The sequence below is a fragment of the Pan paniscus genome, chromosome 1 (genome assembly GCF_029289425.2).
Source record: "Pan paniscus chromosome 1, NHGRI_mPanPan1-v2.0_pri, whole genome shotgun sequence".
Lineage (NCBI taxonomy): Eukaryota > Metazoa > Chordata > Mammalia > Primates > Hominidae > Pan > Pan paniscus.
The window spans coordinates 75,041,995-75,059,646 of record NC_073249.2 but is presented as its reverse complement, the minus strand read 5'-3'; the positions used below and the strand labels follow the sequence as shown (position 1 = coordinate 75,059,646).

Below are 17,652 nucleotides of genomic sequence, written 5' to 3'. Positions count from 1 at the left end.
TAAAGAATGTAGAAGTATTTGTCATCAATAAATCCCATAGTATGTCTTCCTCAAGGAAAATGAGCAAAGGATGACTTTTACTGCATATCAATTATACCTCCATAAACATGATTTGTAATAAAATAAATTGTTTTTGAGTGTTCAGAGTTTTTTTTTTCTTTTTTTAAAATTATTATTATACTTTAAGTTTTAGGGTACATGTGCACAATGTGCAGGTTAGTTACATATGTATACATGTGCCATGCTGGTGTGCTGCACCCATTAACTCGTCATTTAGCATTAGGTATATCTCCTAATGCTATCCCTCCCCCCTCCCCCCACCCCACAACAGTCCCCAGAGTGTGATATTCCCCTTCCTGTGTCCATGTGTTCTCATTGTTCAATTCCCATCTATGAGTGGAACATGCGGTGTTTGGTTTTTTGTCCTTGCGATAGTTTACTGAGAATGATGATTTCCAATTTCATCCATGTCCCTACAAAGGACATGAACTCATCATTTTTTATGGCTGCATAGTACTCCATGGTGTATATGTGCCACATTTTCTTAATCCAGTCTATCATTATTGGACATTTGGGTTGGTTCCAAGTCTTTGCTATTGTGAATAGTGCCGCAATAAACATATGTGTGCACGTGTCTTTATAGCAGCATGATTTATAGTCCCTTGGGTATATACCCAGTAATGGGATGGCTGGGTCAAATGGTATTTCTAGTTCTAGATCCCTGAGGAATCACCACACTGACTTCCACAATGGTTGAACTAGTTTACAGTCCCACCAACAGTGTAAAAGTGTTCCTATTTCTCCACATCCTCTCCAGCACCTGTTGTTTCCTAACTTTTTAATGATCGCCATTGTAACTGGTTTGAGATGGTATCTCATTGTGGTTTTGATTTGCATTTCTCTGATGGCCAGTGATGATGAGCATGTTTTCATGTGTCTGTTGGCTGCATAAATGTCTTCTTTTGAGAAGTGTCTGTTCATGTCCTTCACCCACTTTTTGATGGGGTTTTTTTCTTGTAAATTTGTTTGAGTTCATTGTAGATTCTGGATATTAGCCCTTTGTCAGATGAGTAGGTTGCGAAAATTTTCTCCCATTTTGTAGGTTGCCTGTTCACTCTGATGGTAGTTTCTTTTGCTGTGCAGAAGCTCTTTAGTTTAATTAGATCCCATTTGTCAATTTTGGCTTTTGTTGCCATTGCTTTTGGTGTTTTAGACATGAAGTCTTTGCCCATGCCTATGACCTGAATGGTAATGCCTAGGTTTTCTTCTAGGGTTTTTATGGTTTTAGGTCTAACGTTTAAGTCTTTAATCCATCTTGAATTAATTTTTGTATAAGGTGTAAGGAAGGGATCCAGTTTCAGCTTTCTGCATATGGCTAGCCAGTTTTCCCAACACCATTTATTAAATAGGGAATCCTTTCCCCATTGCTTGTTTTTCTCAGATTTGTCAAAGATCAGATAGTTGTAGATATGTGGCGTTATTTCTGAGGGCTCTGTTCTGTTCCATTGGTCTATATCTCTGTTTTGGTACCAGTACCATGCTGTTTTCATTACTGTAGCCTTGTAGTATAGTTTGAAGTCAGGTAGCGTGATGCCTCCAGCTTTGTTCTTTTGGCTTAGGATTGACTTTGCGATGCGGGCTCTTTTTTGGTTCCGTATGAACTTTAAAGTAGTTTTTTCCAATTCTGTGAAGAAAGTCATTGGTAGCTTGATTGGGATGGCATTGAATCTATGAATTACCTTGGGTTTTTAATAGCTGAAAGACTGCATTGCCATTACCTAGTTCTTAGATGTCATGGAATCTATGTGATTCAGGCCACGTGCTGAATTATAACCCAAACATAGTGGTACTTAAAAGCCCCTGTAGCTCTCATGCTTCTCCTAATAGAAGCTTTTGGCTGAAACAAGAAACGTTTTTGAAAGAAGCATATTGTCACTATCCTTTTGTGAAATTTTAATAGCCAGATTTGTATTCTTATTCATATGTAACAAAAACCTTGCTAGCACAGTGGTGATAACAGAGGTACCTGCAAGTAAAACTGAGGGTTTTTTTTTTTGAAGTAAAAGAAAGAAAAAGCAGCTTTGAAGCAGGTACTTACACAAATACTACCTTGATTTACCACATATCTGTAATGGATGGCCTGGGAGTAGTGACTGCAGCCTGAAAAGTAATTTAGGGCATGGGGTATTAACTGATGACCTTATCCATAAAATATTTTAGTTATCCTGTGGAAGTTCTGATTTTAGTTGACAAAACAGAAGCTTCTATAGACCTGCATATTGTTGAGACTACATATATTATTCTAAGAAGGCTTTTTAATAGATTTGCTGAGTGTAGTTGATGAAGATGGCCCTTTTAAATATTAGGGAATTCATACTAGATTTACTGTTTCAGTTTTTTCATTACAGATTTTGAGAGGCTTCTCCTGGTAGTAAAAAGTCAGATGAAACTGTTACTGTAGAATTCACTAGGTTACTGATTCAGTTTGTGAGTATTAGAAAATGTTCTTCCATAGAGATTTTAAATAGTTTTTGTGACAAAGCAAGAACAAAGCAAACTGAAGTTCTCCCTGGATTGAAGCAGCCGATCAAATATTTTAACGTTTGGAGTTTCAACTTCTAAGTGAAAAGATTCCTGATTTTAAAATATAAAAGGATTATTTGAGAAGCACGTACTTTGTGTATGAATGAAGAAATGTATCTATTTTCCAATGAAAGTTTACATTTTGGTGACTGCTTCTACTGAAGTGATAGCATGGTCAGTAGTATTCCAACATCTTTGGATACTGTTAGCTTCAGCCATCATATGGTTTGATTAATTGAACTGGTGGTAATAGATTAATAGATATGGTGGTATCTATACTAATCTGATTTTCTTTTTTATGTTACATAAAATAGAATTTTTCCTTCCTTCCTTCCTCTTTCCTCTCATAATTTGAACAGATACTGGATTCAAAAAATTTATGATAGCTTAAACCCCAGGGATATCATTTTCTAAAGGAGTCATCTGTAGATGGTTTATGTTAAAGTTGGACAAATGGATAGAACATCAAGATTTTAATATTTGTTTCCACATTTGTCCCACTTACGGCATAAGTATCAGGGAAGTGGCCAGATGGGGTGGCTCATGCCTGTAATCCAAGCACTCTGGATGGCTGAGGCAGAAGGAACACTTGAATTCAGGAATTTGAGACCAGTCTAGGCAACATAGTGAGACCCCATGTCTACCAAAAAAAAAAAAAAAAAAAAAATTATCCACGCATGGTGGCATGTGCCTGTAGCCCCAGCTATTTGGGAGGCTAAGGTGGGAGAATCTTTTGAGCCTGGGAGGTGGAGGCTTCAGTGAGCCGACAGAGGGAGACCTGTCTCAAAACAAACAAACAAGAATCAGGGAAGATACATATTCATTTGCTTTTAGAACTTATAATAAACCATTGATAACAACTCAAGGATTAATTAGGCCTAACATTTGAGCGTATGTATAGCATAACACCTCTGTTACAAATTACTGGAGGCATTTGTGAATTATCTAGTTAATTTCATCTGAAGAAAGAGACCTAAAAAGGAAGCTGGGGTAGACCTGCTTTTGCCATGTACCCCACTTCATTTCTTATGGCTAAGGTTGTTGCCACAGTGGTCCTAGTTTCAAACCTTTGCCTTGGTAGCATAACCCCAAATTTTTCTGAGGCTATAGCCTTGGAGTTGGAATTGCCTAGATCTTCACAGAAACTATTGTGCTGAACTCTATTGGGTTGACAGAGAGCTGGGTATATACCACCCCACTGACCTATCATATTTGGGGATGATGACAGTTGGCAAGGATTGGCACCATTATCGGTATCTTTAAAAGGTATCAAGAAATTACTGGCAAGTTTATAGCTTTAAATGCCTATATTAGAAAAGAAGATAGATCTAAGTTTCTATCTTAACAAGCTAGAAAATGAAGAGCAAATTAAAACCTAGGTAAATAGATGGAAATAAATAATAAAGAACAGAAATAAATGAAATAGAAAATGTATTTAAAAAAGAAAAAGATAAAACCAAAAGCCAGATCTTTGAAAAGATTAATAAAATTAATAAATCCTTACCAAGACTAATCAAGGAAAAGAGAAAATATAAGTTTAAACTTTTATGTATGAAAGAGGATAAATCATATACAGATATTAAAAAGTCAATTAGGGACTATTATGAACGAATTTATGTCAGTAACCTTAACGATTTACATACAAAAGAGCATTTTTTGAAAAACACAAATTATTTAAATTGAAACAAAAAGAAAATGAAAATACGGATAGCTCTATTTCCACTAAAGAAATTTAATTCATAATAAAAACCTTTCCAAGGAGAATACTCTAGGCCCCGATGGTTGAAGAAGAATTAATACCAGTCTTACGCAAAACTCTTTCAGAAGCAGAGTGACAGAGAACACTGACACACTTGTTTTATAAGGCCAGCATAACCCTATACCAAAATGTGTCAGGCATTACCAAAGAAGTTACAGACCAATATTCCTCATAAAATATTCTCAAAAAACCCCTACAAAACAAAACAAAACAAAAAAGAGTAACAAACTTAATACGGTAATATAAAGGATAATAACTCTTGACCCATATATACAAGGTTGGTCCAGCATTTGAAAATTGATATATTTTAACTACATTAACAGAATAAAGAGAAAGTAATATGATCATTATGTTACTGGTGGGTATTTGTTCTTAGAGTTCCCAAGATGGTGGCGGGCTGCTTCCAAGATGGTGGCAAGCCTCTTGTTCTCTGACCTGGGGTTCTTGGCCTCACGGCTTCCAAGGAATGGAATTTTGGGCCATGTGGTGAGTGTTATAGCTCTATTCAGCTCCATTAGAATGAACCCCAGGCACTTAGCCCGCACAGGAACAATGGCGAGCCTCTAGCCCAATTGGGAGCGGCAGTGGGCGCCACCTCACTGGATCAGGAGCACAGCAGACACCTGCCCTATCCGGAGGGATGGAAGTCAGCGGTGGGTGTGCTACAGTGGCAAACAGCAGTGGTGGATGGCAAGCGAAAGCTCAGCTTGAGCCCTAACAAACACAGACCAGAAGAGCGTGCAGTTGCAAGATTTAATAGAGTGAAAACAGAGCTCCCATGAAGTGGGAGGGGACGCAAAGGGGCTTTCCGTTGCCTGCTCGAATGCCTGGGTTTATATCCCGATCATTGTCCCTCCTCCTGTTCTCTCAGGCGATCGATGATTGGCTATTTCTTTACCTCCTGTTTTTGCCTAATTAGCATTTTAGTGAGCTCTCTTTACTACCTGATTGGTCGGGTGTGCGGGTGTGAGCTAAGCTGCAAGCCCCGTGTTTAAAGGTGGATGCAGTCACCTTCCCAGCTAGGCTTAGGGATTCTTAGTCAGCCTAGGAAATCCAGCTAGCGCTGTCTTTCAATTGCAATAGACGCTTGAAAGGCATTTTATAAATTCAGTACCCATAGAAGATAAAACATGCTCAGCAAAGTAAGAATAGAGAGAAACTTCTAAACCTAATGAAGGATATCTGTGGAAAATCTATAGCTAACATTATACTTCATGGTGAAAGACAATGTTTGACTTCTAAGATCTGGAAGAAGACAAAGATGTCCTTCCTCTTTCAGCACTTATATTCACCATTGTATTGGAATACATTGTAATATAGTACTAGAGTCAGTGCAGTAGGGCAAGAAAAGAAGGCATATGGCCAAAGGAAGTAAAACTAACATTCACAAACAACATGGTTATGCATGTACAAAATCCTAAGAAATAATAAATGGGGAGAGATATATCAGGTTCATGACTGTTAGACTCTATATTGTGAAGATATCATTCTCCAAATTTACTTATAGATTCAACACAATCCCAGTCAAAATCACGGTAGGCATTTCTGGGAAGACAGTAAATTAATTCCTAAATTTATATGGAAATGCAAGGAATCTAGAATAAACTGTTTTGCAAAAGATCTAAGTTGTAGAACATAGACTTACCAGGTTTTAAAAACTTCTTATTTCAAAGTGGATTACAGACCTAACTGTAAATGCCAAAACAAAAAAACTTCTAAAGAAAACATGGGAAAAAATATTCATGACACAAAAACAGGGCATGTACAAACACAAATATGAACCATAAAAGACAAAAACTATTAAATTGAACTTTTTCAAAATTGAAACTTGCTCTTTGAAAAACAGCATTAAGAAAATGAAAATGCAAGCCATAGACTGGGAAAACATATTTGTAATATGCATGTCTGACAGTGGACTTGGCAATGGTCCCATTGTTTGTGTCCCCTCAAAATTCATATGTTGAAATCCTAACCACCAAGGTGATACTATTAAGAGATGGAGCCTTTGGTAGGTGATTGCATCATGAGGGCGGAGCCCTCATGAATTCGATTAGTGCTTTAATAAAAGAGACCGGAAGGATCTTGTTTGCCCCTTGTGAGGAGACAATGAAAAGGCACAATTTCTGTGAACCAGGAAACTGACCCTCATCAGACTGAATTGGTTGGTGCCTTGATCTTGGATTTTGTAGCCTCCAAAACTGTGAGAAATAAACTTCTTTTGTTTATAAGCTAACTAGTCTGTGGTATTCTGGTTATAGCATCCAGAATGGACTCAGACAGAGTTGTATACAGAGCATATACAGAATGAAGAACTCGTAGGAACCAACAATAATGAGATGAACAACTCAATTAAACAATTGGGCAGGCTGTAATCCCAGCACTTTGGAAGGCTGAGGTGGGCGGATCACTTGAGCCTAGGAGCTCCAGACCTGGGCAACATGGCAAAACCCCATCCCTACTAAAAATAGAAAAAAACTTAGCTGGGTGTGGTGGGGCAGCCTGTAGTCCCAGCTACTCAGGAGGCTGAGGTGGGTCGATCGCTTCAGCCTGGGAGGCAGAGGCTGTAGTGATCATGCCACTGCACACCAGCCTGGGTGTCAGAGCCAGACCCTGCCTCCAAAAAAAACAAAAAACAAAAATCAGCAACACATAATTGGGCAGGAACTTGAACAGTCACAAAAGAATATGTATCAATTGTCTAAAAGTACATGAAAACATTTTCTATACCATTAGCCACCAGGGAAATGAAAGTCAAAACTACAGGAATTAATTAAAAGGAAAAAGACTGACAGTATCAAGTATTGACAAGGAAGTGAAGCAAGGGGTACTCTCATATGTTGCTGCTAGGGGTGTAATAATTGTATAACCACTTTGGGAAACAATTTGGCAATTTCTTATAAAGATAAACTTACATTTAACATTTGAAGTTTGAACCTCCATTCCTAGGTATTTATTCAAGGAAAATGAAAATCTGTATCCACAAATGCTGTGTATATATTTACAGCTCTATTCATACTAGCTGAAAGCTGGAAACAGAGGAATGAATAAACAGATCATGGTATATTCATACAGTATATATTCATGCTACTCAGCAATGAAAAGGAATGAACTACCGATGCACACAACAACATGAAAGAATCTCAGGAACGTTATGCTGAGTAAGAGAAGCTAGACACAAAAGACTACATATTATATGAGTACATTATTGTATGATTCCATCTATATGAAATTTTTTTAAATGCAAAACTAATATATTGTGATAAAATTCAGATCTGTGGTTGCCTGGAGTGGAGGTGTTTGACCAAAGAGAGGCATGGGGGAACATTCTGGAGTGATGGAAATATTTATAATGGCAGGGCTACATAAATGCCCCAGCTCAAGGAACTGTACAATTAAAATGTATGCCTTTCACTGAGTATAAACCATACATCAATAAAGTTTATGTTTTTGAGTAAAAGGGAGTTCCAGACTCTGTGCTCTGACAACTTTGGCACATGGGGAATACTACACTTACTCTCCATAGGTTAAGCCTTCCTAGTTATCTTTGATAAGCCTTGTCCTAGACAGAGACAATTTTTATACTGACAAAATCAAAATACATTCTATTAAATTAAATGGAAATCTCCTCACTAAAATGAAGTACAACACATAGATGGAATACATGGGATGAGATACATATCCTGGATTTCAGTAGTATTCTTTGAGAGTCTTTTAAAAATATATTTGGCAGGCCGGGCATGGTGGATTATGTCTGTAATCCTAGCACTTTGGGAGGCTGAGGTGAGAGGAACACCTGAGGTCAGCAGTTCAAGACCAGCCTGGCCAACATGGTGAAACCCTGTCTCTACTAAAACTATGAAAATTAGCTGGGTGTGGTGGTGGGCCCTTGTAATTGCAGCTACTCAGGGGGCTGAGGCAGGAAAATAGTTTGAACCTGGCATGCGGAGGTTGCAGTGAGCTGAGATCGTGCCATTGCACTCCAGCCTGGGAGACAAAGCAAAACTCTCTCTCTCTCTCTCTATACATACACATATATATATATACACACACACACACACACACACACACATCACAACAAGTAAATTTTTTAAAAAATTCTAATTCAGGGTTCAGTGACTGGACCATGAAGCCTATTTTTGTACTGCCCCAATGTAAGAATGGTTTTACATTTTAAAAAGTTGTTTAAAAAAAAAAAAAAAGTCCTGTCCCTTAAGAAAAAACAAGCAACCAGTACTATAAGTGTTCCTCAAAGTCTACAATATTTACTATCCGAACTTTTACAGAAAAAGCTTTCTAACTCCTATTCTTTACCCTTTGATCTGCACACTCTACCTACTGTAACTGATTCAGCCTCAAAAACTAACATGTTGTCTTTTTGTTTGCATTAGAGAATCCTAGATGTTTGAACTATTAATTAGTATACACTAAGCATACGGCCTTATTTCCTTTCCTCTGAAAACTAAGAGGGAATGTTAAGTTGAATGATATGATAGCTACTTTCCAAGGAATGCTGTATTTCTTACGAATTGGCCTCTTTGGCTGTACTCCAGATGGCCTGGTTAGAATGACGTTAAAGCTGTGGAATAGCCAAAGCACTTGAAATATCAGTTATGTATGTAGCATGAGGCTGTCAGCCATTTTGCAAAAAGCATGGGGCAATGCTAAATATTTCTGGTTTGCCCCAGTGGTATAGATTGGAGAACCATTTTTACTCTTCAGCCTTCATGGAAAATGGCAGGGTAGTTTAAAAGGTCTTTGAGAAGTTTTGGAGGTTCTAAAGGGTTTTTTTTTTTTTTTTTTTTTTTTTTTTGGCATGGGGTTGTCAGAATAGCGGATCTGCACTTCTGTCTCAGCAATATCAAGATTTCCCCCTTTTAGTGCATTTGAACCCACACTTCAACCTTAGAATCTTCTTACTCTGTCCCACCCTTTGCCTCTGCCTCCTGTGGCCTCATACAGCTGATCTCAAACCATAATAGATCTTTTAATATTAACTTAGGTCCTCTGAGCATCTCTTTATTTCAAAATTTTAAAGATGAACCTGGGATAAAGGGACATAGAGCTGCTTTAGGAAATACACAGCCTCTTTGGGGATCTCACTGTGCTAGTGGTATACAGATTCAAGTTGAAAGACCAGTGGAATTGTGGTTGACAGCCCAGGGACAGGAACAAGCAGGAGCCTGGTATGAGCTAACATTTAAGTTAAAATCTGTGACTATTTACGATATTTCTTTCTTTTCATCTTTTCTCTAGGCCTACTCTGTGTATGATGAAGACATTGGGTACTGTCAAGGGCAGTCTTTTCTTGCTGCTGTATTACTGCTGCATGTAAGTAATGGTCCGTGTGATAAATAGCACAGTGCTGCCAAGTTTATTTTACTTTCTACTGGCTTTGTTCTTCCTTCTTATTTCCCATTTATCTGATGGAGATTACATATGGCATATCTTTTTTAAAATGTACGTTAGGTGATAAAGTAAGAGATATGATGTCAAAAATAGGACAGTTTCTCAATGGAATTAGTTTTGTTGGCTGGAAAAGGATAAATTGCTTATTTGGAGTTATTTTTAACTAGAATCCTCTGGAATTAAAGAAGTCGGTATAACTGCCCAAATATCAGGACCTGGACCATTAAGACCCACTATACTGTGACAAGGAAGTCCTTTATCATTTCTGTGATGTATTTTTATATATCCTCTTTCCTGTCAGTTACCTTCATTTGACAGATCATTTATTGAGCATCAATTTTCAGGTACTGGGCTAGGAAGTGGGGTTATAAAGATGAATCATTTATAATTTGTGTTCTCAAAGACTTCATAGTCCAGGATGGGGCACAGATAATGTAGGCATGAACTTATAATTTTTATTCTCTTTTATGTGTCTTTATTTTTCTGATGACAAAAATAATACATACTCATTAAATAACTTACAGTATGCTAAGTGAAAGTGATACACAGGTTAAGAGAATAGAGAGGAGAATTACCCAACCAAGCTCTGCCAGAACTTTCAGAAAAGACTTTCTGGAGGAGGTGGCAGCTTTGTCAAGACAGAAATGAGATTGGAGAAGGTGAGAGGGGAAAGGGAGGGGGTAAAGAATTATTGACAAAAGTCACAATATGAGAAAATATATGGAAGTATGATAGGGCACAGCATACAAAGGGAACAATATGAAATCACAGTTTACTATAGCAATTGTACACGGGGAGTGGTGTGACGTAAAAATGGTAAGATGGGAAATTGTGAAGACTTTGTAATATGTCAAAAATGCAGGCTTTATTCTAGAGCTAATGAGGAACCGTTGGTCACTTTGGAGCAAGGGAATAATACAGTCATATGATCATTTTAGATAAATCTTTTCATACCTGTGTAAAGGGCAGAATTAAAGGAAACAGACAGCAGCAGAGAGACCAGGTAGAAAACATCAATATGGCCAGGCACAGTGGCTCACACATGTAATCCCAACACTTTGGGAGGTTGAGGCAGGAGGATCACTTGAGCCCAGGAATTTGAAACCAGCCTAGGCAATATAATGAGACACCATCTCTACCACACACACAAAAGGTATCTGGGTGTGGTGGTGAGCACCCGTAGTGATGGTGAGCTACCTGGGAGGCTGAAGTGGGAGGATCACTTGAGCCTGGGAGGTCAAGGCTGCAGTAAGCCTTGATTGCACCACTGCAGTCCAGCTTGGGCAATAGAAGGAGACCCTGTCTCAAAAAAATAATAATAATAAAAAGGAAAAGAAAATGTCAGTTTAAATGAGAGATGTTGAGAACCCAGAGAAAAGCAGAATTAAGAAACATTCAGGGAGCAAAATTGTTAGGTTTTGTGGATGGATTGGCAAAGGGGCAGTCAAAGGTGACATATCTAGTTTCCTGGCTTTGGTGACTGGATGAATGTTGTATTTTGAGTTCAGATAGCAAATATATCTATGGAGATTGAATGAAGGAAAAAGTTTAGGAGTTGATGATGATGAGTTCTTTCTTTCTCTCTTTCTTTCTTTAGAGACAGAGTCTCACTCTGTCGCCCAGGCTGGAATGCAGTGGCAGAATCTCAGCTCACTGCAAGCTCCGCCTCCCCTGTTCACGCCATTCTCCTGCCTCAGCCTTCCCAGTAGCTGGGACTACAGGCTCCTGCCACCATGCCCGGCTAACTTTTTGTATATTTTAGTAGAGATGGGGTTTCACCATGTTAGCCAGGATGGTCTTGATCTTCTGACCTCGTGATCCACCTGCCTCAGCCTCCCAAAGTGCTGGGATTACAGGCGTGAGCCACCGCGCTGGCCTTTATTTATTTATTTAGATGAAGTCTACCTCTGTCTTTCAGGCTGGAGTGCAGTGGCATGATCTCAGCTCTCTGCAACCTCCACCTCCTGGGTTCAAGTGATTCTCCTTCCTCAGCCTCCCAAGTAGCTGAGATTACAGGCATGCGCCACCACACCGGGCTAATTTTTGTATTTTAGTAGATGGGGTTTCACCATGTTAGCCAGGCTGGTCTCAAACTCCTGACCTCAAGTGTTCCATCTGCCTTGGCCTCCTAAAGTGCTGGGATTGTAGGCAGGAGCCGCTGCGCCCGTCCGATGATAAGTTTTGTTTCTAATTATTTGAGTTCAGGATATTCTTGGGACATCTAGGTGGAGATATATGTTCAGCAGCCAGTTGCATACTGGAGATTAATGCTGGAGGAGAAATGAAAGCTGAAGTCATGAGAGTACATCAGATCATCTAGAAGAATGAATAGAGTAAGAAGATTAAATCCCAGGAACAGCAAACATTTGAAGGCCTGATGCGGAAGTAAAATCCTTAAAGAAGTTCAGATTCTCAGTAGGGAGGAAGCAATGAATAGTGTCAAATGTAACGAGAGGCCCAAGAAGTTTAAAAGGACAGCATTGTTTTTTTGAGGTTTAGCATTCTGGAAGTGAAGAGCAATTATAGTAGATTCATGGTCCTAATTCTGAAAACCTGATTTTAATTATAATAGTTCTATTATGATTTTCACTTTGTTTCACTTTGAGGTTGATGATTTTTTTCCCTCTGTTACATTATTATCTGTTTATGACAGTTTCTGTCTTCTTGTTATCCTTCTTTCTTTGATTTCTCTACATCTCACCTTTTTGGGACTTCCTGTGATGACCAGTTACTTTATAGTCACAAATTCTCAGGGGCCCTTGTTCCCCTTCTAAACCCACTAGAATCTAGAATAGTCAGGTCCCTTCCCTAAGAGGCTGGAGACCATACCCAGTGACATGGATGTTTTCTTCAAGGCTCAGAGCCATCTTTCTTCTAAAGGAAGCCTTTATAATTACTTGGATGAGAAGCTGAAGTTCAAGACATGGGTGAAGCTTTGGTTTGAACAAAGTAATCTTTTTTTTTTTTTTTTTTTTTTTGAGATGGAGTCTCGCTCAGTTGCCAGGCTAGAGTGCAGTGGTGCAATCTCAGCTCAATGAAACCTCCGCCTCCTGGGTTCAAGCGATTCTCCTGCCCCAGCCTCCAGAGTAGCTGGGACTACAGGCAGACGTATCACCATGCCCAGCTAATTTTAGTGTTTTTTTCAGTAGAGACAGAGTTTCACCATGTTAGCCAGGCTGGTCTTGATCTCCTGACCTGGTGATCCTCCCACCTTAGCCTCCCAAAGTGCTGGGATTACAGGCGTGAGCCACCACGCCTGGCCACAAAGTGATCTTTGAACATACCGTAGTTTAGCATTTTTTACCTGTAGCCCTGTTTAACATATTATAATATATTTATTAATGTTCAGTGAGAAGAATATCTCTCTGAGAAATCTGTTTTGGATTTGACAGAAGTTTGGGTCAATTATAAGTTCATAATTATTTGGAAACACCCTCCCCACCCCGTCCGCAAAGAGAGAAAGAGGGAGATTCAAATAACGAGAGCTCAAATACCCAGAATTTTTTTTCTACATTATGTACTCTACTATTATAAGGGCCACGTAGTGAGTCAGCCTTTGTGAACTCCAACAAGATAGCTTCCAGTGTATGTTACAAGAGAGACAGAAATTCAGTCTAGTCTCTCACACTTTCTACATTAATAGAATTATTCAGTGTTGTCATGGCTTTTATAAAAATAACTTGAAATATAGAAATCCTTTTAGAATCCTTAAGGAACAATGAACTGATATTCAGCATTCTGTTAATGAAAAACATATTCTAATTTTTAATTGGCAGTATGTTTGATAATTCTGTTAATTAGCATATTCCATTAACTGACCAACCCATCCATTCAACCAATTTGAATAACAGAAGTTAACTGTAATTTATTTTTTACTATATTTTTGTCTCCCTGGTTTAAACAAATAGAAGAATACGGACTGGTTTAAACAATTCATCAAACACACTATCTCAGGTTCCAGGGAGATACATTATTAGGGTCTTACTGACTAATTTGTTATCAGTTACATAAGCTATTGCTTCTTTTTGCTGCCAGACATCTTTGGAAGCTCCATATTAATCACTGTGAGAGCCTGCTTCCTTTTGGGTTCTGTCCTTTCCTCACCCATAGTCATTTATATTTCACATTCATTGCCTGAGAAGAAAGTAAGACCAAAAATGAAAGTATGTTCAAAAACAGTTTTGAATTTTTAGGATTTTTTCGTGTCTAAGTAGTTTAAATAAATAATTAGCCTCTCCTTGTACTTGGAAATTTCTAGATGCTTTGACAATAGCTTTGTAACATGTAGTAGTTTAGACAATGGAAGAATTAAATGTTTATCACAGTAGACTCTTACATCCATTTATGAAATTACAAGAAATTTGTCATTTACAGTTGGAGAATGTTATAGTACAGATTGCCTGCAACCATTATAATGTTCAACTGCCTTTGTAATGAAATATACAATAATAATTTGTAATTTCATAATCATGATATTAGTCTTTATCTCTTAGTCTTAATAAATTATGACCTGATTATATTTCACTTACTCTAAAAATTATATAAAATATTTTAGATAATTTGTAACCCAATAATTTTTCTACAATATTTATTGTTACAAGTTTTAAATTTTTTAATTGAACATGTACCTTTTTAGACATTCAGAAGTTTATGTTCATTTTTAAGGTTAAATTACTGTATGTATACTAATATTGGCATTTATAGAAGCTTTCCAACTGCAAGAAGGATTATGTTTGAATAATCTAGCATGTTTAAAACTATTGAATTTTTAAAAAAAAACTATGACTAGGTACAATTCCTTTCGAAACCGATTTGGCTTTGTCTGATAAAGATATGCACACCCAGAAGTTTTGCTCCTAGACATACCTTAGTCAAATTTACGCACTTGTACATCAAAATACATGTATTACTTTTGTCCTAATTAATAGTGTTTATAACAGTCAAAACACTGAAGCAACTCAAATGTCCACTACTAAAATGTCCAATATTAGAATTGTAATTAGACAGTAAGATGGCTAAATTATGATATTCTTAGAGTATGAATGCCATACAGCAATGGAAATGAATGTTTCACACTACATTGATTCATATAAATGAATCATATAAACATAAGATTTAGTTTAAAAAAAGCAAAGTACAACATTACATTTGGTATGATTCCATTTTGCATAAAGTTCAATAACAAGCAAAACTAAATTCTATTTTTAGGATGCTAGATAGATGGAAAAAACTGTAAAGAACACCAATGAAGTGATAACTGTTAAAGTTAGGAAAGTGATTTCTCTAGGGAGAAACTGGGAATCATGACTGAAAAGAGACACAGGGATTTTCAGGGCTATCGACAGTATTCTCTTTCTTAACCTAGATAGTGGTTACATGCATCCTTTGTAAGTTTTTTTAGTTTATAATCAAGTATTAATTAAAGTGTACATTTAATTTTTATACATTTTTCTGTTTGTTGTATTTCAGAGTAAAATAAAATTAAAAATTATAAATTTTAAAATATTTCTCACCAAAAAGACAGGTTTGGGATAAGATTTAACCAATGGAAGTAAATGAGAAGCAGAACTACCTATTACAGATTCCAGAGTCCAAGGTGACAAGATAAAGGCTTCATTTTGAAGTCTCTATCGTGTATATATATATATATTTGTAACATATATATATATGTTAAGTATTTGTGGCATTATATTATTCAAGACTCTTTCTGCTGCATGCGACAGAATTGACTCATATAACTGGGAAATCTAGGGTCAGAGATGATTTTTCACATGATTGGACTGCAGAGTTCATATTTTGTCATCAAGAATCTGTATCTCTGCTTTTCTTGAATTTTATTGTCTTAATTATGTTAGTAGACAAAAAAGTGGGCAAAATGACTGTTGGCTGGCCTGGATTCATATGATCAGGACAACTTCATTTAAAAGGGACTATTTTTTGCTACCTCGTTTAAAAGGGACTGTCTTTTGCTATAGCTTCTGCATTTATTTAAAGTGACACACAGCAACAACACCAACAACTCCCTCTGTTTTTCTTCCTGTTGGACTTTGGCCTGGTTGGGTAGGGCATTCTAATTGTCACAGCCCAGGTCTTTAGTGAAGATCAGTGAACACCATCAGCCCCTCCTAAACAATGGAATGGTCTTCCTATAGGAAGAGGGGTTTTGATATCAGATGATGGGACAGTAGGATGCTAAACAGGTACATCACATCATCTTGAGTGATATACTTACTACAAGATTTTTAGTGTATTTAAAAAATAAGTCCTATACTTCCAAATCACTTTTCCTTCTAGTTCAAGAGAAAGAAGCATTCATTTTCCTATTCCAAGTTAATTCTTATGAAGTGCTTTTGAGCCATTTTCCAACATCTCCCTGTGTCCTAATACACACAAACATTTTACCTATTTAAAAAATATTTAACTACTATCTTATGTCTCTCTGCCTTTTTGAAGCTGAACTCTTTCAAAGGATACTGAAAAGTACAACTGTGAATTTGGATTGTGGTTTAATACCTTTCAAGTTATATGGCTTTGGGCAAGTTTCTTCAACTGAGCTTTAGTTTCTTGTTATCATCCTTCTAGGCTTATTATGAGTATTGAGTACCTTATGATGAGTGTAAAGAGTCTTACATATTTTGTACCTAGCACAAAAATAATGCAGTTATGAGATTAAAACCAGGCTTTACTTAATAGACCTATAGTTACTGGCAAGTCATTTAACTTCTTTGAAGTTCACTAGTATTATATTTATAATGTAAAAATAATGCCTACCTTGCAGGATTTTGGTGAATATCAAATGGGGTCATGAATGAATATGTCTAATAATGGTAACTGTTGCTGTTATTTTTTAAATTAATAATTATTTGCTTTTACATTAATAATTATTTGCCCAGCCAGTTTTCTTTTGGTCCCTGGTCCAACTAATTTGAATGGATTACACATAGGAGACTAATATATCATACAATGATAGAATTTTATGGCTTATACATTGACATTCAATTTAAATGTATTAAGCTATTTGATTTAAAGGGAGAATAGACAAATGACTAGAAGTTTTCATTCTATTTGCTTTTTAATATGTAAACAAAAAATGAAGACATGATAAATAACCTTGAGTTTCAAGGTTCACCAGCATTCATCTTTTTTTTTTTTTTTGAGACATGGTCTCGCTCTATGACCCAGGCTGGAGTACAGTGGCAAGATGTTGGCTCACTGTAGCCTCTTCTCCTGGGTTCAAGGAATTTTTCTGCTTCAGCCTGCCGAGCAGCTGGGATTACAGGCACATGCCACCATGCCTGGCTAATTTTTGTATTTTTAGTAGAGATGATGTTTCACCATGTGGGCCAGCCTGGTCTCGAACTCCTGACCTCAAGTGATCACACACAGCCTCCCAAAGTGCTGGGACTACAGGCATGAGCCACCATGCCGGGCCCATTCATTTTTGTTGAAGAAAATTGGGAATATCAGTAGAGTGTTCATCTCCTTCATAGAGAAAGGTAGATCATTCCAAAAAGATGTGAAACACATCATGTGAAGCAGGAAATTTAGTTTTACACTAACTATGGGGATTACTTTAAATTATCAAAATGTAGTTTTACTTCAAAAAATACTTTGATGTAAATGATTTCAGGTGCATCTTAAAGACTTGAAATACTTAGCACTGCTTTGTTTTATAGTTTATTGTGGAGAGAAGTAGTGAGGGCTTGGAGATTGTCTCCATTCAGTGATCAACACAATTAGTACAGATGGCAGATCATTATCAACATTTATTACCAAACAGTGATTACATCACTCAATTCTCAATTATGCATGTGAGGCAGGTATTTTTGTTTTGTATTTCATAAAGCCATGGATGATATTTTGATATCTTAAATTATAATATTTTAATGTTTATCCCCTTTTCC

The 17,652-nt window shown here is 37.2% G+C and overlaps 1 protein-coding gene across 8 annotated transcripts in view; it reads left to right on the top strand.

Moving 5' to 3' along the window:
• Positions 1-17,652, top strand: part of RABGAP1L (RAB GTPase activating protein 1 like) — an 830,901-nt gene that overhangs the window by 507,881 nt on the left and 305,368 nt on the right. For all 8 annotated transcript variants that reach the window (XM_055111246.3, XM_063603797.1, XM_008978332.4 and 5 more), the window contains one exon: positions 9,596-9,670. In XM_055111246.3, coding sequence (XP_054967221.1) covers positions 9,596-9,670 — 75 coding nt within the window. The remainder of the gene's footprint in view (positions 1-9,595; positions 9,671-17,652) is intronic.